The sequence below is a fragment of the Sturnira hondurensis genome, unplaced genomic scaffold (genome assembly GCF_014824575.4).
Source record: "Sturnira hondurensis isolate 20B ecotype Veracruz unplaced genomic scaffold, ASM1482457v3 Scaffold0010128, whole genome shotgun sequence".
Taxonomy (NCBI): domain Eukaryota; kingdom Metazoa; phylum Chordata; class Mammalia; order Chiroptera; family Phyllostomidae; genus Sturnira; species Sturnira hondurensis.
Genome location: NW_028082759.1, coordinates 13,217,205 through 13,240,797, shown reverse-complemented (window position 1 = coordinate 13,240,797; position 23,593 = coordinate 13,217,205). Strand labels below are relative to the sequence as shown.

Sequence of the window (23,593 nt, the reverse complement as noted above, 5' to 3'; positions counted from 1 at the left end):
ATCTCAAAGGTTGTTGAACATATTAAAGTGCTTCAGAGAAAACCTGGTAGATGTTTATTGAGATTTAAATGTATTCAAAGAAATAGGAAGTAATTTAACTGCAAAATCCAGCGTCGAAGTGCAGAAATAATTACACAAAACGATGATATGATTCCAGATGACTTGGGAATTTTGAAAAGATGCTTTTGCTTCTCTTCGGCCCGTTATGAGATGAATTTTCCCCACCGACCTTTAAAATAATTAGCACTGAATTTGAGGAATATTTAAAACCTCAAGAAATTGGTGCCTTCTCAAAATGGTGATTGAGTTGAATTGTGAGGGCCTGCACTTTCTTTTATTATCATTATTTACTGGGTGTTTTCATATTATAAATACCAGTAGCTGCCATTTATTTCCAGTTACTGTGTGCCAACTACCATACTAAACACTTGATAAACATGATCTTACTTAATTCCTGAAATAATCGAACATGTAGGTTTTATGGCTCTCATCCTCCAGATGAGAAAATGAGGTGCCCAGTGTTTTAATATGTGACTCTCGTAGTGGGAGGATAGTGCTTCTGAAGTTCACATCTTTGCTTTGCTACCAGGTAGTCCACACGATGGCTCAGCTCTTCGAATGCTGACTTACCATAGAGTTTCTTGAGGGAGTGGTTGGTCTTTAGAATCTTTGAAGCATTTTGCACCTAATCAGGACTTGGGAAGGTCCAAGGAATTGACTGCCTATGTCCAGTGCCAATTTTTCGGAAGTAATCTTTTTGGTGTTTTGATTTGGACATTGATCCATCCAAGACAAGCCCAGAATGCTGCGGAATGACTGTTTAAAGGGGGAGTGCATTTTAAAATGCAAACTGAAGAACAACGAAACAAAAAAAATTTGTAGTCCCCTTTCCCAGGAACTGTTTTTTTAACCCTAGTTATATTGAGATGTAATTGGTGTATAACATTGTATTAGTTTTAGGTGCACAACATTTTCTCTCTCTCTCTCTCTCTCTATATATATATATATATGTATGTATATATATATATATAGAGAGAGAGAGAGAGAGAGATGTATATATATAGAGAGAGAAATGACCACCACAGTGAGGTTAGTTACCAGTCATCACCTCACATAGTATACATTTTTCCCTTGTGATGAGAACGTTAAGGTCTCAGTAACTTTCAAACATGCAACGCAGCAGGAAATGTGGTCATGCTGTAACTTACTTATCTTACAACCGAAAGAAATTTCTACCTTCACCCATTTTCTTCTCTCCCAAAGACCCCTGCCTCTGACAACGACCGTTCTGTTCTCTGTTTCTGTGAGTTTGTTTTTTGTTTTTTTAGATTCCACATGAAATTCGATAAAAAAGTATTTGTCTTTCTCTGTGTGACTCATTTCATTTAACATAGTGCCCTTGAGATGCACCCAGGTTGTCACATGTGGCAGGAGTCACAGTCCTGGGTCCTATTTTGTTTGGTAGTCTGATGCTGCGATTTGGGACCACCCCCACGCCTCACTCCTTACTCTCTTACCCTGCCTTCCCCTCCCCATTCCCAGGAGTTGGTGGAGGTGGAGGTGGTGGTGGTGGTGGTGGAGGAGGAAGAGGATTTGTCATTATTGGCACCATTTCAGTCTGTGTGATCTTCCAGAAAGTTCTTCCCATAAGTTTATCAGTTATGCAGTGCCAGTTCTTGGGATATAACTTTTCCATGGTTTATTTAGGCTCTGGGTGCCTTGGCTCTTTGTTTTGTTTGGTTTCCTAGTCCAGTAACATCCAAGAGGCATTTGTTGTATTTGTGAAGACAAACAGAAGTCAAAGAGTGGGGGCAACTTTGCCAGCAAAGTTCCCCAGTCCTCCACGGATGAAAGTAAACTACCAAGACATGATCTGCTTGGGGAGGAGAGGTGGTCAGTCTCTCAGAGGAGAAAGGCCGAGAGCCCCTTCCTCAACGGCTTTTATTGGGTTGTAATACACAGGAATACAGGCGGCAAGGATCAAACAGTAGATAACATTTCAAAGAAATCTGAGGGCTTAGTTTGAGTCAGTGTCTGTCAGGTAAGGGGGTTGCAGAAACTTTGGGAGACATACTCATTTCCTGTTTGGACCCTTATTATATGAATGAAAGCACTCTTAGCAGAGCAGGCTTCACAGGACTTTTAGGAATTCTTTCTTATGCCTGATCACCCTGGATCCCGCTCTAGCTGGCAAGGGGCTGCACCGCCTCCCCCATCATAGGTTTTCAGGCTTAAGTGGATTAGAGCCAGGAAGCACTTCTCCCAGATAGAAATGGGGACTTGGCTATGTCAGAATAGCCGGGGGCACGGGGCAAGGGTCCATCACTCTTTCTTTGTTGCAGCACCCCCGAGTCCTTCCATGATGGCCTCCCAAGTGATCATGTCTGGCTTAGGTCCCCCCCCCCACCAAAGGGTCTTACCTGTCATAAACTAACCGACCAAGCACTGGGGGCAGGGGAAGAAGCAGAAACAGCGTTGCTGCCAGAGACAAGCTTTGTCTCCTTAGTGGCCCGCATTCCGGAGGTCACTCACTCAGCCTTAGCCATGAGGCACAGTTACAACTCCCGAAACCAGGCGGAGCGGTTCCCAACAAAGGAGCCCTTGCGAATATTGGTCACACACAGGTGCTGTTTTGTTACAATTGAGTTAAGTTTTCCCATATTTTCTTACTGACTTCATCCTTCTCTTCTCAACCGAACTTGTCTCCTGTCCCCACCACTCCACATACTTTTTTTTAATGTGACAGTGACAGAGGGCAATAGATCTAGCTGGGGACAATCGTCTGGACAGCAGAAGATTTTTAAAGACAGATAAGTAGCGTGCTGTTTGCAGAGCACCCTGCTGGGACACAGGGTCTGTAGAAATACGGTGTTAGCAAGTCCCCAGTTAGGGCACTATAGTAAATTTTCACTAGCAAATATTTGTCCACGGCAGTTTAAATCACTTTTTATTCCGTTTACACATAAGGGGGCAGTGTGGTACTATAAAGCAACTGTGCTGGTGAGGTGCTTATTTATATTGGTATATAATAGTTTTTAGGCGAGGATTTTCAGACTCTGATTACAACTTTCATATGGTTTTCTCTTACGAACTGTGATACACATATGTGATACCCTCACTCATCTACACAGGTCACGTGGCTGTTTTTATTCAAATGCATAAGTATAATAATTTTCTCTTAACAGTGGGGCTTTTATGCCGTGCCTTTTATTGTTTTTTATTTATGTTTTGTTCAGTGGTCTCTGGCTTCCTTCCTGTTTCCTGCTCCCTCCTGAGGAGCATCAGCTCTCTGGCACGCCGGGTCTGCGAGGTGGTTGTCTTGAAAGAGTCTATTTTCTGCCCTCACTGAAGGCACGTGGGTCTCCTGCGTTGTCGGGGACAGGAAGTCTCTGAGCCCAGGTCCTGGCAGCCCTGGAAAGCCCATTATAAATCACCTGTGTGATATAGACTTCCCTCTAAGGCACAGGGTGCTTTTCTCAAAAGACAAAAAATTGCTATGCAAAGAAACAGCATGTGTTAATAACAAATACAATTGCTAATAATGCGAATGGCACTGTGAATAATCGTGGTGCTGATATTCTAGGTTTCATAAGTGGAGGGGCTACTATTAAAGAGAAGTTGGAGGGTATTAAAGCGAGTTGATAAATATCTACAGAACAGTTTATGAAAAATGTATGTGGGAATCTGAAAAGTAATTTCATAAACACAAGCTATTTTTTTAAATGTAAAAATATTTGCAGTCACATGTTTTTGTTTGTGCAGTTTGAAAAAAAATTGAGACCAGCTTTTTGGCATGAATATAATGCTGTGTGAAATTTCAGGGATATTTGTTTTTAATAATTTATCCTGGCTACTTCCCTTATGGGTAAAGAGCTGTGCTATTGTCTATAGCTGGTGGAGACAATTACCCTTGTTTAGTTTGGGAATGAATTCATTGTGAAATAAAAAGATTTCATCTTGCTTTGACTTAATTTTCATGAGAAATATTCTTTAGAAATCTTCTGTTAAAAAATAAAGACTTACGGTTTACACCCAAGATGTGAAGGAATGGAGTTTTGGCTCCAGCTCATTTTGGATGAACTCCAAATTCAATGTTGTTTGATGCTGGTTTACTGTTGGAATACACAGGTTTCTGCTCAGGGGAAATAATTAACATCCTTTATGCTCTCATGGCAGATTTTTAGGACCCTGCCTGATGCCACATTCCCTGAGCCAGCCTCCCTGTCGGCGTCACCCCCAAATGCTCCACCAAGACAATCGAAGAGACCAGGCCAGAGGACCAAGAGACCCGTGGCTGTGTATAATCTTTGTCTTGAGCTGGAAGATGGTAAGGCGTTCGTCACATTTTTCTGTTTGACAGCGTGTTGAGACCGTGGCATATTGTATGGCCCCTGGGCAGGCTGTGGTTTTCCGCCTTTTGTGTGTTAATTTCTTTTCCCGTAAGATTATAATTTATGAGATTAACAGAAGGGGTAATACTTTCTTGTCAGGGAGAGAATGTAAGTTTCAGTTTTGTGTTTGTCATATGCATGGTTCCTTTCATACTTTAAAAGACAGCTTAGATTTCTTTTTTGGGAGACTTGTGTGACCTACTGTGAGGTTACATAACCCTGAGACAAATGGAAGGGGAGCTAAAATTAAAACAGATCTTTTATGAGAGGAGCAAGATAGAGTCTGATGTTAAATGCATTTCGATTAAAGGCAAGCGTGGCTCGCCATTGCAGTGGGGTTTACTTGCCATATTTTTCTGGCTTTCTCATAAGGCCAGTATCTGATCCTATGGCAGGGGTGGAGAACTTGACCTGCTTTTAGGGGCCAGGCTGAGAGGACTGAGCTGCAGTGAGACTCTGGGAAATGCAAGTTCTCGTGCCCCATTCAGGCTACCGTGTTCCAGCCAGTTCTTGTCATGCGGTCAAGTCGTCTCAGCATTGCCAGATTGCCTAGTTTTTAGAGAGTGGAAATTTGAATTTTAAACACCAATCCCTACAAAACAAAATGGCGAGCCAGGTAGAGGCCACCAATGGCTGATTTGTACCCATGAGGTTATCAGTGTGGATGATAAGATGACTGTGGTCGCAAAACCTGCGTTTTCAGGGTGCGTGTCTGCAAGGGGGGCTGTTTTGTCGTGTGACTTTGTCCCTGCTGAGGACGTTTCCTGATTTTGAAATAAGTGTTTGTTGTTATTTCTCTTCTCATCCTCTTTCTGTTTGTATCTTTCATTTATTATTCCTTAAAGCTGTAGAGCGGCTGTTGGTTTGGAAGTATCAGTGATCGTGGAGGGGAGGAAAGGGGCGAAGATAGCGACAAATACTGGTTCTATACCGTCGTCATAAGCAGCTCTGTGGTCAAATGTCTGGGTGGTTACTACGCAAAGATCTGCGCAAACACGCTTCGCTGGCTTCATCTCAGTTGACCTGGGTCTGTGGGAGGACTCAGTGCTTCCTGTAATTACATGGGGCTGCGATGGTTTATTTTTAAATATGTTTAATTATTAAACATTTTTTAAAGATCTAAAATTTTCTTGGGCGATTATTTTCTTCCTTTTAAAAAATTGTTAAATTTATTGGGGTGACATTGGTTAATACAATTACATAGGTTTCCAATGAACACTTCTGTGATACATCATTTATGTATTGATTTGTGTGCCCACCACCTGAAGTACAATCTCCTTCCATCACCACGCATTTGACTCCCTTTACCACCCTTTCAGCTCCCTTCCCCTCTGGTAACCACCATTCTGTTGTCTGTTTTTCGTTTCTGTTTTCGTCTTATTTGTTCATTCGTTGCTTTCAGTTTTATATCTCACACATAAGTGAAATCATATTATTGCCTGTTAGTGAAGCAGACTTATGTCTGATTCAGCTCCCTGGTTTATTATGCTTACTGCCTAATTCCCTTTGCTCCCCCTTTTTATTGATACTAACTAGCTACTTGTGCTGACAGTATGGTTGTTGACCTTTACTGTCTGGCTTATATCACTTATAGGCTCCAGACCCATCCAGGTTGGTGCAAATGGCAGTATTTCATCTTTTCTTATGGCCGACTAGTGTTCCATAGGACATATGCACCCTTTTGTATCTAATAATCTGTCAGAGGCATCTTTGGTTGTTTCTGTGTCTTGTCCACTTGTGAGTAATGCTGCAATAAAAATAGGGGTGCATGTATCTTTACAAATAATTGTTTTCAATTTTTCTGGTGCTTACTCAGAAGAGGGGTTGCTGGGTCACATGGTAATTCTAGTATGACTTTTTAGAGGAACCTCCTCACTGTTTTCCGTGGTGGCTGCATCAACTTACATTCCCACCAACAGTGAATGAGGGTTCCTTTTTCTTCACAGTCTCTCCAACACTCATTTATAATAGTCATTCTACAGGAGTGCAATGGTATTGCGTTGCAGTTTTGTTTTGCACAGGGAAAAGTATCTGTTCAGGTCCTCTGCTCATTTTTTGATTGGATTGTTTATTTTGTTGTTTAGTTGTATGGGTTCTTTCTATATTTTGTATAATAACCTCTTATTGGAGAAGGAGTTTGCAAATATCTTCTCCCATGTGGCTGGTTACCTTTTTGTTTTGTTGAAGGTTTCTCTTCCTGTGCAGAAGCTTTTTAATTTGATAGGGTCCCGCTCTTTAATTTTTGCTTTACTTGCCTTGCCTTTGAGGTCATATTCATTAAAATCTTCTCTAAGACCAAGGTAAATGAATTTAGTACCCATGTTTTCTTCTGTGCAGTTTATTGTTTCTAGTCTTATATTTATGTCTTTGATCGATTTTGAGTTAATTTTTGTGAATGGTGACAAAGAATAGTTTTGATTCATTCTTTTGCATGTGGTTTTCCAATTTTCCCACCACCATTTATTGAAGAGGTTTCTTTTCTCCATTGCATGTTTTTGGCTCCTTCGTTGAAAATTATTTTCCTATATATGTTTTATCTTTACTAGGGCCTTGTTTGAGACATAGTTCAAATCATAGAAAATTAGTTTTACAGTTATATCCTTATTTTCCAGAGGAAGAGGCATGGATCATTAAAATCACCTATAATTTCAGAGCTTTCTTTTAGACATTAGTTTCAACTTTTGATCCCAGCTAACCTTCTTATTCTCTCTCTCTTTTCTCACTTTCACTTTCTCTCAACAGAGTTGCTAATAAGGAGTGAAACTGACTGGTTAGAATTGCTTCTTGTATTTCACTTGTTGTGGGGTAGAAGTGTTAATAAAGAGAGAAAGAAGCAAATGTTGAAAAGTAAAAGGGGGAAAGAGACATCAAAACTGGATTGACTATATTTCCTTAAGGAAATGACCAAAGGGGAACCTTTTGCCTTAGAATTACATTTAATTTTTTGGCATTAGTAGGAATCGAATCATAATATCCAATCAGTGATTGTTAATGGGTAAGAAATTGTTGAAGTGGTATTTAGCCATCTTTTATGGGAATATTCATGATGGTTTGCTGTAATTTTTTTGGTCATATAATAATTCTTAAAAAAGTTTTTATTGTAAGAGGAAAGATGATCATCAGAGAGTCAACTTTAGTCTGTTTTTATGTTCATTTATATGATGTTTTATGCTGCATTTTGTATTTTATAACTTTACATTACTTCTTTTTTATTGTAGCCTTAGTTTTTTTTGGGGGGGGGCAGTTGTCAGAATCAGAAAAGAATCCGAATCAGAATCATAATTTTCATCATAGAGTGATTTTATTTTGCCCTAGAGGCCGTAAGATGAAGCAGTTAAAAACTATTATTTAATCCCTTACCACCTCCCATTATTTGTAGCTAAGCTTTAGTGAAACTTGGGTGAGAAGAATTACTTCAGAGAGAAGGAAGTAGGGGTGTCTTTCCACGTTCTGAAAGAAGAGAAGTATATGAAGAGAAGTGTGTGCTTTTGAAGAGCCGGGGAGAGGGTGCTAAAAGTTATGTTAGTGAATGCAAGTCAGCATATTGAAGACTCTACCCCTTTGGAAACATCTATTCTCATCACTAGGACTTCATTTTTTTTCCTGTAGAATAATCTAATGTCAGTTACTTGGATGTTTCAAAATTTTAATCTTTTATTGTATATTTTTTCTCATTGTTAGTAGTAGAGTCACTTACCATGTTTAGTTTTGGTTAAGATATGAATGTTAGCCAACTTTGGTTGATTATTTTTCCAAATGTTTTCCAAATGTTAGTTTATGTGAGTCTTATAGAAAATTTAAATGCCAGTATGTCCTTTTTCTCTCCCTCACTGTAGTATAAGTTAAATTTGATTTAATAAAATCCAGGACAAATAAATTTTGTTGAAAAGTTAGGCAGATTGCCCAGCAGGATTCAGGAAATCGGAATGGATCCCTGGGGAGTTTCTGCAGCACCAGAATCTGGTCACAAATGAGACGTTTGAGTGAAGTGGTTGGTGATGTTTCATCTCCGGCATTGGTAGACTGTGGAACCGACGCCCCACCAGCGAGCCCTGGAAAACACTCTTGGTTTCGGTTTAACATCAGACAGATCAAAAGTCATTATTAGCAACGACTCAGCAAGCCTGTTAGCATGAGCTTGGCAGCAGAGAACCCAAAGTGGTGTGAAATAGGAGAGAAGCCCTGCTGGTAGACAGGATTTTTATTATGTTATATTTAACCCCACCATACTCCCAGCTGAGATGGACTTTAGCAAATTTAGCCATACTACATATACAGAGCTCATTATTTTTCTTTGTAATGGTTAAATGGTATTAAACTTATTATTGATATTAAACTTAATCAAAGACCTTAAAATTCTAGTTACTTGCTTAAATATCTTTATTGATAATTATTATGAACTAAAATGGGTATAGTATCTAGCTAGATTTCTTTAAGTACAGTAGCTGTTAAATATTTACTGAAATTATTGTCTTTATTATTTTGTAGAAGCCATATTGTTTATTTTTACATAGCATTGAATAATCTCGAAAACTTCAAAGCTGAGTTGATTCAGCTAAGTCGATTGTGAAATAGCAAAATACAAGGCTGCCAAATGCTTCAAAAAAGATGAAGAATCAGAGGTTGGCTTTCATTTCATTCTCAAGTTATCTTTTTGTGTTTTGATTTCTGTAGAGCTAGTAATGAAGCACCTCTAAAACTTTTTAGTGTATGTTATATCTTTGTTTTTTCCTGCTCATTCCAAATTTATGTCCTTATGACTTCTATGTAAAGAAAGGCTGTTGCGTTTGTTGTAATCCCTGCTCCATAAAAGGGAATTTAGTGAGGCTAAATGAGATTTATTCATTGTTATTTTTTCATTCACGGCAGGAAATAATTTTAAAAGAAGTTTTGGTGAGTGAAAGAGAGTATTGTCATCTGAAATTTGAGTAAGCTCTCCCTTCTTCCTTTATTCTAGCTCTAATTTTAAACAACTAGACCGTCATGGGACTAGTTCTTATTTGTATTTTCTTGGGTAATTATATGCTCTGTGCTTATCTTTTTTTATACATGGTAGAGTGTTTATTTATTTAGGTGATACAAAAATACGACTACAGTGTGTCGAAAACAAAATCATTTTGTGAGCCGACTGGCAGGACTGCATGCTGTTTCCGAGTGGTCTTATTTGGGTACCGTCGGGTGGGCGCTTTCCCACCGGAGTCTCGGGTGTGCTCCCTGGAGCCCGTTTGTGAAGCGCGTGTTGTTGCAGTGACGGTAGATCTATGAAGACACAGAGCTTCATCCTTATAAGGAGAAATGTGGAAATACAACCGTTGGTGGCGAGATGGATATGCAGTGAAGCACGAACATGTTCCCTCTAAGGAGGGACACACCCTGGTAGGGATCAGTCCCTAAAACCAGAGGACAAGTCAGTGTGTAGGAATCAGGAAGCCCGTAGCCAAAGGCTGGTTGAGTGATGTGGGCTTAGGCCGATGTTGGCAGGAACCAGTAGCACTAGAAGTGGAGAATAAAATGGGTATCTGTGAGAGATGTTAATGCAAGTTGCCGGGACTTCTTAACTGACTGGATGTGGAGGATGAAGGCAGGTGACCAAAACGAATGTCATGAGCCACATTTTAGGCTTGTAGGTAAATCTATTCTTGTGTTTATGTCTTAGTTTTTGCCCTGCTGGTTTTTAAAACTGTTTAGACCATTTTTCCATCCAAGGAAGGCAGTTTCTCATTTTGTTAGTATCTTCAGTACATGCTGCTTGTATGATTGCTTTGGAAAATAGGTTTGGTCGAAATAGTGTGGGCCTTGTGATGCCACTGCTGCCTTGGACCTCCCCGTGCCCGCTGGGGTCAGCCTCACCTTGTTCTTGCACATCGCTGCGGATGGCGAGCCTCTGGGCTGTGTCTCCTTTGAGCTGTTTGCAAACAAAGTTTTAAAGACTTTCATGCTCTGAGCACTGTGGAGGAGGGATTTGGTTATAAAGGTTTCTGCTTTCACAGAATTGTTCTGGGAGTGATGTACCAGGGTGGCGACGTCACACGCCACAGTGGCACAGGTGGCAAGTCCATCTGTGGGGAGAAATTTAATGAGAAATTTCATCCCGAAGTACATGGGTCCTTGTCCGTAGCAGATGCCAGGCCCAACACACGTGGTTCCCAGTGTTTCCATCTGCTGAGACTCAGTGGCTGGACGACAAGCATGAGATCTCCGGCCAGGTGAAAGATGACATGGGTGTAGCCATGGAGCACTTTGGGTCCAAGAATGGCAAGACCAGCAAGATCGCCATTGCTGGCTGTGGACCACTGTGATAGATTTGACTTGTGTTTTATCCTGACCACCAGACCATTCCCTCTGTAGCTCAGGAGAGCACCCCCTCACCCCCACCTGCTTGCAATGTTCTGCAGTCTTCCTGCTCTCACCGCAGTTCATTGGGCCCCGTGTTTTCCTTACTCCTTCCAAGTCTGGATTGTAGGGTTAAGTTTATGGTTACAAAGTAAAAACTAAACAACAACAACAACAAGAAATAGTGTAAAATATATTGGTATAAAGAGTATCTTGGACAGTCAGTGGAAAGAGAAATATTAAATAATTACTAAAATGTCATGTCTTCTTTGAGAAGGGAATAGTCTCATAACCATGAGCAGTGTAGAGGTCTTTTTTCTCCTCTGCCCCCTCACATTGATTTGTAGGTCCATTGTAAGGGACGAGAGGCAACCATGATGCCAAAACACGCTCACTTCCGCAGGAGTCAGGGATGGATAGCAGACAGTCTGGCAGGTGGGTGCTCTCTAATCTCAGTCCCCAAGAGAGTATCTGTAGAAATTGCCTCTATGAAAACTGGCTTTTGTAAGTGAATTGAAAGTACCCCATCCCCCACCAAATGTTATCAGGACACTTAGGTATGAGAAGAACCACTTTAAAACCAGTCGTGGCCTGGATTTTTAGTGACGCCGGCTAGAGCTATCGATGTTTCTTGTAGACACGGCCATATCTCATCAGCTTGACGCAGAAGTGTAATCAACCCAAGTCACCAGGCATGGCCTTATCTTTGTTTTAAGCTTAGTAATCTTCTTCCAGTTCATACCGTTTTTTTTCCTGACACTTCATAGGTGGGCTCTGGGTAATAACTTTTTGAGTGCCAAGACCTCTTGCAATGTTATGATTCCTTGACATGGAATAACTGTGTTGTGAAGTGGAGTTTAAGACCAGGTTTGAATCAGTGACAGCGTATATAGACAGATTATTTCTTAACTCAGTTTTACAATGTTCAGATGAACGGGTTGGAAAAGGCAGTCAGAAATTTCAGGGATGCAATTGAGTTGTGGTGTGCCCCCATACATCAAGAAAGTCACCTCCCCTGCATTACCGTTTCCCCAGGAACCTTCCAGAACATCAGCCCCCTCTAATGACAAAGCACCAGGCAACTTCTTAGATGACTTCCTGTATAATCTTAACTCAGCTTTGGTGTGGGCTGATCACGTTCCCTTTTCTACGGGGGTGGGGGGTGGGGGGGTGGGAAGTGTATTTAACGCCTTTAAAAAACACATAGCTGCTTCCGTGATGGAAATAAGTTCATGGCAGGTAACTAGGATTTAGAGGAGAGAGAAAAACTCTTTAAAGCTTGTCTCCCTGGGGTGTGGGTTTTTTTCCTCACTTCTAATAGCTTTTATTTTAATTTCTAGTTCTGAATTCAAGCCGCTGTCACTCTCTTTAGAGCCCTCTTTGAAACTCTCGCGGCGTAGGAGGTAGCCAGGCTGTCTAAGAAACATCTTTTCAAACCAACCAAAGTATTGTTTATCCTGAATGAAATAGAATTTTTAAGGCTGTCAAGAGTGACTGATTTGAACGGTTTCTTGGGGAGCTGGGAAGATGAGCGGAAATCTTGCAGGGGGAGGTATTGTCTCGGCGTGGCCAATCCCGAGTGACTTCTATTACTCAGAAAATTGCTATGGACTGTGATACAAGTTACCAGGAAATCAAGTTGCTGTTGACAATGAACATAACCAAACAAACCTGTGGCCAGTTAACTTTTACCTAGTGAATCTTACCAGCTGTGGAGGAGAAAGAAAAGATGGGAGATGGAGCCGCCATGGAAGATGCGCCCGGTAACTACTGGTGTCTGGGTTGCAGTGAGCTCTGCGAGGCAGTGGTGCCGCGGGCTTCCCTGGCTGCGCATTCTGCTTTGCAAGGCCTTCCCATGATGGAAGAAACAAACAAACAAACAAACACACCTTCCAGCCTATTAAAATGAATTCTTGGGCCGCAATTTTGCAAGTACTAGTATTCTTTAAAATCAACAGTGTGATTTTGGGGGGCTTAAAATGTAGTTACGGTCATGATTTAATGTTTCTCTTTAGGGCAGAATAGAACTAATGATTCTTTAAGTCTCTGACTCTTGATGATCTCACTTATTTTAGAGGTATACTCTTTTTCTTAAATTTTTAAATGGTTAATGTAAGAGCAGGTCACAAAATTTGGGGGGGAATAACAGTGAGGTTACTCACCCCATGCTACAGACCAGATACTGTTTTTCGCAATGTAGGTCTAGTCCATAGGTATATTACTATCCCCATTTTACAGTCCAGGTGATGGAGGCACGAAGAGGGTCAGCAACTCAGCCCATCTCGCAGATGGTTCGTGACACAGCCAGGCTTGGGTCCCGGCAGCCCGACCCAGGGTCGGGGTTGCTTAACCACTCTGCTCGAGGGGCTGGACTCCTGTGCCGTGGCAAAGTCAGAGGTATTTTGTGCGTTTAAAACAGTGTATTGATTTATTATTATTATTATTTTTTAAGATTTTATTTACTTTTGGACAGAAGGGAAAGGGAGGGAGAAAGAGACAGAAACAGTAGTGTGTGGTTGCCTCTTGCACATCCCCTACTGGGGGCCTGGCCTGCAACCCAGGCATGTGCCCTGACTGGGAATTGAACCGGCGACCTTTTGGTTCACAGGCCCACGCTCAATCTGCTGAGCTACACAAACCAGGCAGATTTATTGTTATTATTTTTTTCATTTCAAAAAGCTATTTTTTGCCCTGGCTGGTATAGCTCAGTGGATTGAGTTCGGGCCTGTGAACCACACGATTGCGGTTCGATTCCTAGTCAGGGCACATGCCTGGGTTGTAGGCCTGTTACCGGTTCCCGGCAGGGGACGCATGAGAGGCAACCATACATTGATATTTCTTTCCCTCTCTCCTTCCCTTCCCCTCTAAAGATAAATAAAGATAAATAAAATATTTTTAAAAGGTTTTATTTTCATAGCTTTTTCCTTTAAAGAGGTTTTTGTGTGTCCTGCCAGGTCACTTGGTTGGTTAGAGCACTGTCCTGAGGCACCCCAGTTGCGGGGTTGATCCCGGATCAGGGCACATGCAGAATCAAACAACGAATGCTTAAAAACAAGTGGAACAACAAGTCAGTGTCTGTCTGTCTGTCTCTTCCTCCCTTTCTTTCCCCTCCTCCCCTTGAATGAATAAATCAAGTTAAAAAGCAGAATTTTCAGTATAATTTTACTTCTAAAGGAAAATGTCAATCGATGTATAAGCATACAAATAAGTTTGGAAGAATATTAATCAGTCCTGACAATGGTTATCCTTAAGGGTTGGGAGTGTGATGATTTTCTTCTACATATCTATTTTTTCCTATAGAATATTCCTTGTTACACATGCGTGTGCATATGCACACATTTAAAGGCATATGTGCACATACAACACACGCACACATAGTATTTAAGCTACAAAATTTCAGCTTGATGCTTGATGCAAGCTGCACTTGCTACTTGGTGTGCTGAGGTAGGTTTCAGGTTTTGAAGGAGGAAGGATGGACCCTGGTAAACAGGTACAGAGTCCTTCAAGCCTGAGTCGGCCTGGCGAGACTTGATTGGCCCACATCGAGAATGGGTGGCCCTTGCTGCCTGGTGGTTTCCTGTTAGAGCTAATATACCTTCCACCTTCTGCCTGGGCTGCTCTCTCAGAATCCCATTGTCCTAGCATTTGGGGGACCTCTATCAGTGGAAACACTCAGGCAGCAAAGAATTTTATTGAATGGTCCAAGTATTTGTGGTTAAACTTGGATTCAAACTAACCTGGATTTAAATCTCTCTCACTCGTTGCTGTCTTTTATAATCTCAGCAAATTCTCCTCTCAGCCTCATGTGTTTGGGGCAATAAAATTTTATGTGTTTTTTGCCAAGAACAAATGAGTTAATGGCTGTACAGCACCCGATAGGAAGTAAATACTCCAGAATTTGAGCTTATATTTTCTTGAGGGCTTGATGTATGTAGTAGAGGGCTTAAGATCATAGAAAATGAAACTTAGTCTTTTGTATTTGATTATTTCTGTCCTGCATAATTAATAGGCTTATTGGTTGCTAGTGTCTTAATCTGAGAATGGATAGTAATAACATTCTGGGTGTGAGAACACTAGTGGGGGAGGGGGAAGTGTGGGCAGCTAGGGGCCCCCCCTTGTTGTCTCTGCGGGGTGGAGTTTGTGTTCCGAGCACCCCGCTCTAAATTCCCTGAGCCGTGGAAGTGTCAGCCTTCCTCAGAAGTTTATGGAAGACAGTGTGTGATTACTTTTTGATTCCTAAGCATAATGGTACATGGTGGTTATATTTTTTGTTTGTTTATGTAGGCAGAAACCTCAGTCTGTAAATAATGCCTCAGGTCTGTGATTATGATATAAAACTCTCTGCTTTATAGAGTAGAGCAATTTCCTTTGACTTCTATTTACATTGCAACTGAACTGGTCTTACTCATTTTGTAATTGAATTGCTACTGACTCCCATTGACCTTTGCAAGTCGGAGAGGTGGTTCCTGGCATTGTAACCTAATGCCTATTCGTTGCTGCTCTGACATTGTAATGGGGCCTGTGTTTTATGTCATGGGGTTATAACACAGCTGAGTCCTTCATCAGCTTTGCCTAGCATACACTTTTGGCAATCCTAGCCACCCAATAGCTTTTGGGGGCAAATGTTATGCTTAGGTTTTTAAATCTTTGGACAATAGAAAATAAAATGTGCTGTGTAATTTTATGGCATTTCATTACATCTTTTCATGCCTTAATGTGACATTTTAATTTACAGTTCAGGTGTTGCCTTTTCTATTGTTATTATTATTATTTTTTTGTAGGGAGGGATGCATATCTGTATGTAGTTCTGTTTCTGTGCTTTTGCTGTTGGGGGTGGGAGGCCATTCCTCTGGGAGACATGTTTCCCTCTCGTAATCATGAGTTCAGCTGGAGACCTTGTATTACCTGATCGAATTATTCCCACCTAGCCACTGACTGCCATAGGTCTGCATGTCGCTTAGCTTCCTTACGGTCGGTCTGGTTTGATGAGGGCAAAATGGAATGAGAGGAACTGGGGCATCTTGCCCCCTGCCCAGCATGGCGTGGATGTTTCACTTGCAGTGGAACCCAGAATTGGGGTAAGTGGGACTTCAGAAACCTTTCCTTCTGTGCGGCAGTTATAACCTGTCTCTCAGTGCTCCTCCCACTGCTGAGAAACACAATTAGCTTTCTTTCCTTAATGGGCATTTGGCAGGGTTAATTTCTTATACCCCCACCCTGTTTTCCCTAATGTAAAACTTAGGGAAGGTTATCTGATCAGAGAGTCTGCACTTTTTTTTTTAATACTAATTATTTACCACCTACTAGTCCAAGGACAGTAAAGAATTCCCTTTGAGTGGTAGGGTTAGGCTTGCTTTTTAAAGAAAGATACTAAACAATGACATTAGCAATTCTAAAAGTCCAGTTTTAAAGCCAAAGTTTGAGTTCTCTAACCTATCTTCATTATTCTAATTAGTTTAAGAAAGAAATTAACTCACTTTAATTTTTTGTCTTACTTAGGATGTTTTCTTTCTACAGATCTTACCTGTGTAACGCCACCGTGGATAGTGCCTTTTAAAGCAAGTTATTGCAGTTATTTGGCCATTTTAGTTCAAGGTGACTAGCATGTATTGTAGAAACATTTGAGAAGGGGATGCTGGATGTTCTTTGGCCAGTGAGGGTCACCTGGGTTTTGGGTTTGACCATGCCTTCGCTCAGCCTTGCTTCTCTTGCTCGGCTGTGTACCAGCCATTCGGTTTTTATACTATAGCTTCTAGTTACAGAAGGCAGAGAGCCCTGCAAGCTTCTCACTCAGCCGAGTGTCTGAGTAGGTTGCGTGGAAAGAGATCTGTTTGCTTTTCTTTAATAACCAAGGAGTAGCCATTTGGATGAAACCATCTTAGATAATGAAGCTAGACAAGACCAGCTGTTCTTCTGTGATGTCTGGGTGTGACTGTCCCCCCTTTTCCTCAGTCTTGCAGTAACATTGGTTATCTGCCGCCCCTCCCCCCCTCGGTGTCTGTAAGTCAGTAATTATGGGAATGCTGGGGCTAAAGACAAGATGCAAAACAAAATACTGGACTAAACCCTGATTCCCCCTTTGGCGTCCTGGTGAGTGGTGAGCTCACCTGGAAGTCCAGCTCCTTTACTCTGAGTCGGACTCTCGAACGTTTCACTGCTGACAGTGATTTGGAAGCAGGTGGACACTATGATACTTGTAAAACGTGGGTAGGGAAGGTGAGGCCATGCGCAAGTACAGTGTCCTTGGGTGTCCTGGTTACGAGTGGAATTCTGTACCAGATGAGTTGCTGCTCTGAGCCAGTGTGGCAGCTCTGTGATGTCTCGTTTCCCATGAGTCAAGTGGTGCCCCTTGACCTGGGTTAACCGCTTTCCAGCAGTCGCCTGGTTTTATTGTTTTTATTTTTTAATTTCTGTTTACTTAGTTTTTAGAGATGGGGACAGAATGGAGAAAGAGAGGGAGAGATGCATTGATGTGAGAGAGAAATGTTAACTGGTTGCCTCTCGTATGTGCCCTGATGGGGAATTGAACCAGCAACCTTTTACTTTGTAGGACGATGCCCACAACTGGGCTCCGATCGGGCCGGAGCCCACCTGGTTTTGTCGAAGCCTCCTTCAAAGTAAAATGGATTGTTTAGTTTTGAGATTTATTTCTCTGTACTTAGGGTGAGTTTTTTACATTAAGCTACATTTTCTCATCACTGTCCACTGTGATTTGGGAGATTATTTTCCCCCAGAAAGTCTTAACATGCAAGTAGATAATAAAAATAATAGTGATGAATAATAGCTTTTTACTTTACGGAGTAGCCTGTGTATATTAACTACAGTGTTCAAGTAATCTCTGTTGAGAGGGTCAACTAAAATTTAAAGACATCAAATATATTTCAGTAAAGTTTTAAAATATTTTACAGTTTTCTTCTGAGAGTGTTTGGTCTGATATGCATAATATGTATTCTTTGGAATCTTAAGACTTCAGTCCTTCTTCATGGGCATTCTGTGTGTTAAGTATGTGTGTGTGTATGAAATAGATCAGCTTTGTGTTACTGGTTACTGGTCTCTCCCATTGTTTCCTGCCCGAGGACAGTATCTGAGAAGAGTGTGTTAAAATCTGTAATCACAACTGTTGAGTTTTCTGTTTGTCCTTGATGCTGTATCATTTGGGTGCTTTTCTTCTTGTTTGACTGTCTTTTCCTTTTATCCGTACAGAGTGACTGTTTATCTCTCATGTGGATTATTAAGACCATTGTCTGTCTTTGGTTCCTGTTTGTCTAGTATATTTATTTATTTGTTTTGCTATCAATCTCTTTATTTTTGTTTTGAGCATGTCCCTTGTAGTTAACATATTGTTGGATTTAAAATATACACTTGGAGAATCACTGACTTTTTTAATCGGTGAGTTGAATCCATTTATATATATTATAATTACTATTATGTTAGGATTTCTGTCATTTTATAGTTTTTATTTAACGAATTTTGCTACACGTCTTTCTTCCCTGCCTTTTCTTAAAAAAAAAAAAAAAAGCAAATGCGAGCGGGTAGGGGGAATGGAGACAATTGAATAACAATAAAATAGGAAAATGTTCTTTTGCTGTTTCCAATGATATATGTTATTTTTTCCCTAAGGTTTCCCTTATTTGGAGACTTAGAATTTCATGTACCTGTTGATTTCTTAAACTAAATTATTTATATTTCGTTCTCCACCCCTAATAAGACAAATTATTTAATTGACTCTCATCTCCCTGTGGGCTGCCCACCCTCACCATGTTGGTAGTTTCTAGAATTTTGGTTTTGGATCATTTTGGTTATGCTTTTACCTACAATAGACATGATCAAGTTTGTTGAACATCTTACTTGCTTTTATTTAAATATTTAAAAAATTGAGTGTTAGCAGTATACTTCTCTGTGTGCAAACCTTGACTATTTTATGCGTAATGATATTTTTATGGCCTCACATTTGAATGGCAGTTTTAATATATAATTCTATGCATAAAATTCTTTAATTCTTAAAAAGTATTATTTCAATATTGTTCATGCTGTTGAGAAGTCTGATGTCAATCTGTTTTTTTAAAAAAAATATGATCAGGTCTATCAGGATTTTTTTTGTATTTGATATTCTTAAATTTTGCAATAATGTATCTCAAAGCAGTATTGTCTTGTTTTAATTTTTAAAATATATTTTATTGATTATACTATTACAGTTGTTCCATTCCCCCCATCCCCACTTCATTGCTCTCCACCCTGTACATCCTCTCCCACCCACATTCCTTCCCTTTATTTCATGTCCATGTGTCATAAGTTCTTTAGCTTCTACATTTCCCACACTACTCTTGCCCCCCATCTATTTTCTCCCCACCATCTATGCTACTTATTCTCTGTACTTTTTCCCCCTCTCCCCTCCTCCCACTCCCCTGTTGCTAACCCTCCATGTGATCTCCATTTCTGTGGCTCTGCTCCTGTTTTAGCTGTCTGCTTAGTTTGCTTTTGTTTTAGGTGTGGTTGTTAATAATCATGAGTTTGCTGTCCTTTCACTGTTCATATTTTTCATCTTCTTTTTCTTAGATAAGTTCCTTTAACATATCATATAATGAGGGCTTGGTGATGATGAACTCCTTCAACTTGACCTTATCTGAGAAGCACTTTATCTGCCCTTCCATTCTAAATGAAAGCTTTGCTGCATAGAGCAATCTCGGATATAGGTCTTTGGATTTCATGACTTGGAATACTTCTTTCCTGCTCCTACTTGCCCGTAAGGTCTCTTTTGAGAAATCAGCTGACAGTCCTCCTTTGTAGGTGACTGTCCCCTTATCTCTTGCTCCTTCTAGGATTCTCTCCTTCATTTTAATCTTGGGTAATGTAATTATGATATGCCTTGGTGTGTTCCTTCTTGGGTCCAATTTCTTTGGGACTCTCTGAGTTTCCTGGACTTCCTGGAAGTCTGTTTCCTTTGCTAGACTGGGGAAGTTCTCCTTTATTATTTGTTCAAATAAGTTTTCACTTGTTGCTCTTCCTCTTCCCCTTCTGGTACCCCTATAATTCAGATGCTGGTATGTTTAAAGATGTCCTGAAGGTTCCTAAGCCTCTCCTCATTTTTTTTTGAATTTTTATTTCTTCCTTCTTTTCTGTTTGGTCATTTTTTTCTTCCTTCTAGTCCACTCCCTTGATTTGAGTCCCAGTTTCCTTCCCATCAGTATTGGTTCCCTGTGCATTTTCCTTCATTTCACTTAGAATAGCCTTCATTTTTTCATCTAATTTGTGACCAAAATCAACCAATTTTGTTCAGTGCTTTGAACTGTGCATCTGACAGGTTGGCTGTCTGTTGGTCGCTTAGTTGTATTATTTCTGGAGCTTTGATCTGTTCTGTTTTGGCCATTTTTTTTGTCTTGTGCGCCTCAAAGCAGTATTTTCTTTATCCCCCTGTTTGGCAATCTGAGTCCCTTGGATTGAGGTCTTCAAAGGCTCTTTAATTTTGAGGAATTGGTCATTAGGTCTTTAAATATTTCTTACTTTCAGTTTCTTTCTTCTTCTGGGACCTGGATGCGGGCAGTTTCACTTCTGTTCTCCATATTTCAAATCTCTAAATCTCGGATTTTTTGTCTATTTGTCACATTTCCCGATTAGATTAGTTTTCTCTGAGTTCTTAGAATCCTGCTTTACGAGCCCACTGTGAAGGAGGATGATGTAAACAGGGTCAGGATGAGTGGGAGACTCCTTTTCTCCTTTCCTCTTTCTCGACCCTTTCTGGCTCTTACCTGCAGCAGGTTCACCTCGGTGCTTTGGTGCAGAACCAGGCCTTTCTGTTCCTGCGTAAAAATCTCATTCTGGGGATGAGAGGGGTAGGCATATCACACTCAGATCCCCAGGCGAGTGGGGACCTTGCTCATGCATTTTTTGGCCTCCATTTAGTGGTGAGCATCCCACAACCCCCTACTTCCACATGGAGAGTCCGATTGTAGCTGCATCCTTCCCCCCACCCAACCCCCGTGCGTTGAAGGTTTATGATACAAAGACGCCAAAGGGTTTAAAAGTCTGGCTGGCTCTGTTGGATCCCTGAGCCAGGAGACGTTTCGCTGGCATTCCCCCTGCCCGCTGGACCTCTGTGTCCCTTTCTGGTTCTGTTTCTGAGACGTGTAACTGTTTTTAGTACAGTTATATTTCTTTATTTATTTTTAAAATGTTATTTTACCACATTTTTGTTGTGGGGCACATGCAGGAGGAGGACTGGCTTTTAGTGTACAACTGTTTCTGTGTTGCAAATGCGATCACTTTGCTCTCAGTAAATCTTTGATCCGAGAGATCAGCTGTTTGATACTCAGATGCTTCTGTGATATTCTGGTCTGAAGGGAAGGGTGTTTGTTTACCAGTGGAGCTGCAGCAGGAGTCTGCAGTTGTCTTCCCGTTAACCAAATGTGTACCTGTGAAGTTTGTTAGAATTCAGGTCAGTGAACAGATTATAACTAGCTTCCCTCCCCCCTCCCTCCCCCTCCCTCCCTCTCCTCCCTCCCCCATCCCTCCCCCTCCCTCTCCCCCTCTCCCATCCCTCCCTCTCCTCCCTCCCCCATCTCTCCCTCCTCCCCCTCCTCCCCCTCCTCCCCCTCCTTCCTCCCCCTCCCTCCTTTCTTCCCTTCCATAAGCTCAGGGTCATACAGAAATCAAGCTGAATGGTGCCGTCAGTAGCTGTCATGAGAAACATGTCCTCTTGAATGCCTTTTTCTCCAATTTTTGAGAATCTGTGTCTGTGGGGGAATCCTAAATGTTTGTAAAATAGCACTTTTCTGTATTTAAAACATTAATCCCCTCATACTGCTTTGAGAAGACACATGCCCCTTGCACCTAGAGTTCCCCCACGGCTCGCCCGCACTCCTGCATTTTCTCCTTTGTGCTGCAGTCTACCCGGTGCAGTGGCTCCAGCTCTGTCCATATGGCTCTCCAGACAGCGAAATCGCCCGGACTCTTTCCTGAGCTCTGACGTCGTGTAGCCAAGTCTCCTCTAGGTATTATCACCTGGCATTTTTATCGACACCTCAAGCCCCAGCTGTGTACTGCAGCCGGTGTTGTTATCTCTCACATCTCATTTTTCCTGTTTTTTTTTTTTTTTAATTCCCTGGGTACCATCCACTCAGGCCTCTAAGCCAAGACTTTGAGGGTCCCCGCTTCTCCTTCCCTTTGATTCATAAAATTTTAACGACTGTTACACCCGAACACCTCTTGACTCCCTGCTCTGGGTAATGTTACCTCCCTGCTTAATCTCTGCGGTAACTCCCCATGGCTGCAGAACAGATTCACACACCGCGGTACCCGCAGAAGTCTTCACCCTCTTCGTTCTGCTGCTTTCTGCTTCGGACCCGTTTCTCTAGATAAATCCAACTACTTGGAGCTCCGGAAATTGCCACATTCTTACTTCTGTGTGTTCAGTCTTGATATTTTCTCTCCGATGGGGCCTTTGCTCGAAAGTCTGGCAATAATTTCTCCCTCTGTCTGTGGCCTGACCCCCGCCGCGCCTTTCCACCCCCACCAGCGGCAGGTTTGGCAGTTCGGTTCTCTGGTCTCAAAGCTGCTTGATGTGGCCACATTACAGCATGTGTCCCCCTCTGCTCATTTGTCTAGATCTGACTCTTCTGCACTAAGCTGCGAGCATCTTTGGTTAGGGGCTGATTCTTCACCTTGATGACGTAACAGCCACAGTATGAGTTGTATATAAGTAGAAATGGAGTAAATAAACGCTCATTGATCGAATATAGAAAATCAGAGATGTGTGTTGCTTGGGGAGGGGAGGAGGATAACTGGAAGCTGTGTGCAGGTTTTATAACAATACTTAGAGGTTTGTAGGTCTTTTCACGTCTTAGTTTCTACGGGCGTGGGCTTTGTGTTTGTGATGTTTCACGTGGAAGCAAGTCCGCAGTCAGTATTTCCTGAGGACTCCTGGTTTGCCAGGCCTGGGCATGTCTTTAAGCATCACCAATACTGAGACGTGGTCCATCCTCAAAAAACGTGTAACAGAAATGGGTTGCTAAAACCAGGTATGGAACTATCAGATGACAGTGAAATGTGAACTTGATTTCTGCTTACAGTTGGGAGAAAGGCCAGAAGAGGCAGGGAAGGCAGTTGGCCGGGGCTCTGCTGGAGGTGGTGGGAGTTAAGCTGGGTATTGTGAGGAAGTTCTTTTCTTTTCCAGGTGGTGGGAGTTTGCTTTCCAATGAGTTTCTTCTCTTGCAGTCTATTCATAACCCAAACCCCTCAGAACCAGTTTCGTTCGCTTGCCTGGAACAATTTATTTTGCCCAGGTGACCCTTGTGTCTGTAGGCGCTTGTTCAAGGGTGACACCTTGGGAAGGAAGCTGGGTGACACTCAGATGGAATGTGAAAAATGATGAGGGCACCTGACTTTCATTCTCAAGTACAAGTTCGTTTCATAGGAGTTAAAAGTCTTCATTCCAGAAATCACCAAACAGAGATTTTGTTCCTGTGAAATCATATTGCTTTCATACTAGGTAGAAAGTAGTAATTTGATTTTGGTGAACTCAAGTTTCAGACATGTTTAAACGTATGTAATGTTTATATGCTTGGTGTTAGTGTCTCCTTGAATTCAGTGACTCTCAAGTAGACGAGCTCATTCCTGAGCAGTGAAGGCAAAAGGAATTCTGTGCCCCCAGAATCCAGGTGGGGTGATGCATGGCTTCGTTTGATCACTATGTGTATAAACGTATTTCTTCCTGCCAGTTTTGTTTGCACTTGCAGGTTCAGATCGCCACTGTTTGGCAGGAACGAAGAGAGAAATTCTCCTAACAGAAAGTGATTCAGTGTGCCGAATGACAGTGTGTGTTGAGTCAGTCGGCCTGGGGGAGAGATTGGTGGTGGTGTTGATGAGTCAGGGTA

At 41.6% G+C, this 23,593-nt stretch overlaps 1 protein-coding gene across 2 annotated transcripts in view; it reads left to right on the top strand.

Annotated features, from left to right (window-relative positions):
* Positions 1-23,593, top strand: part of ARHGAP10 (Rho GTPase activating protein 10) — a 243,242-nt gene that overhangs the window by 197,078 nt on the left and 22,571 nt on the right. For both annotated transcript variants that reach the window (XM_037058430.1, XM_037058431.1), the window contains exon 19: positions 4,177-4,327. In XM_037058430.1, coding sequence (XP_036914325.1) covers positions 4,177-4,327 — 151 coding nt within the window. The remainder of the gene's footprint in view (positions 1-4,176; positions 4,328-23,593) is intronic.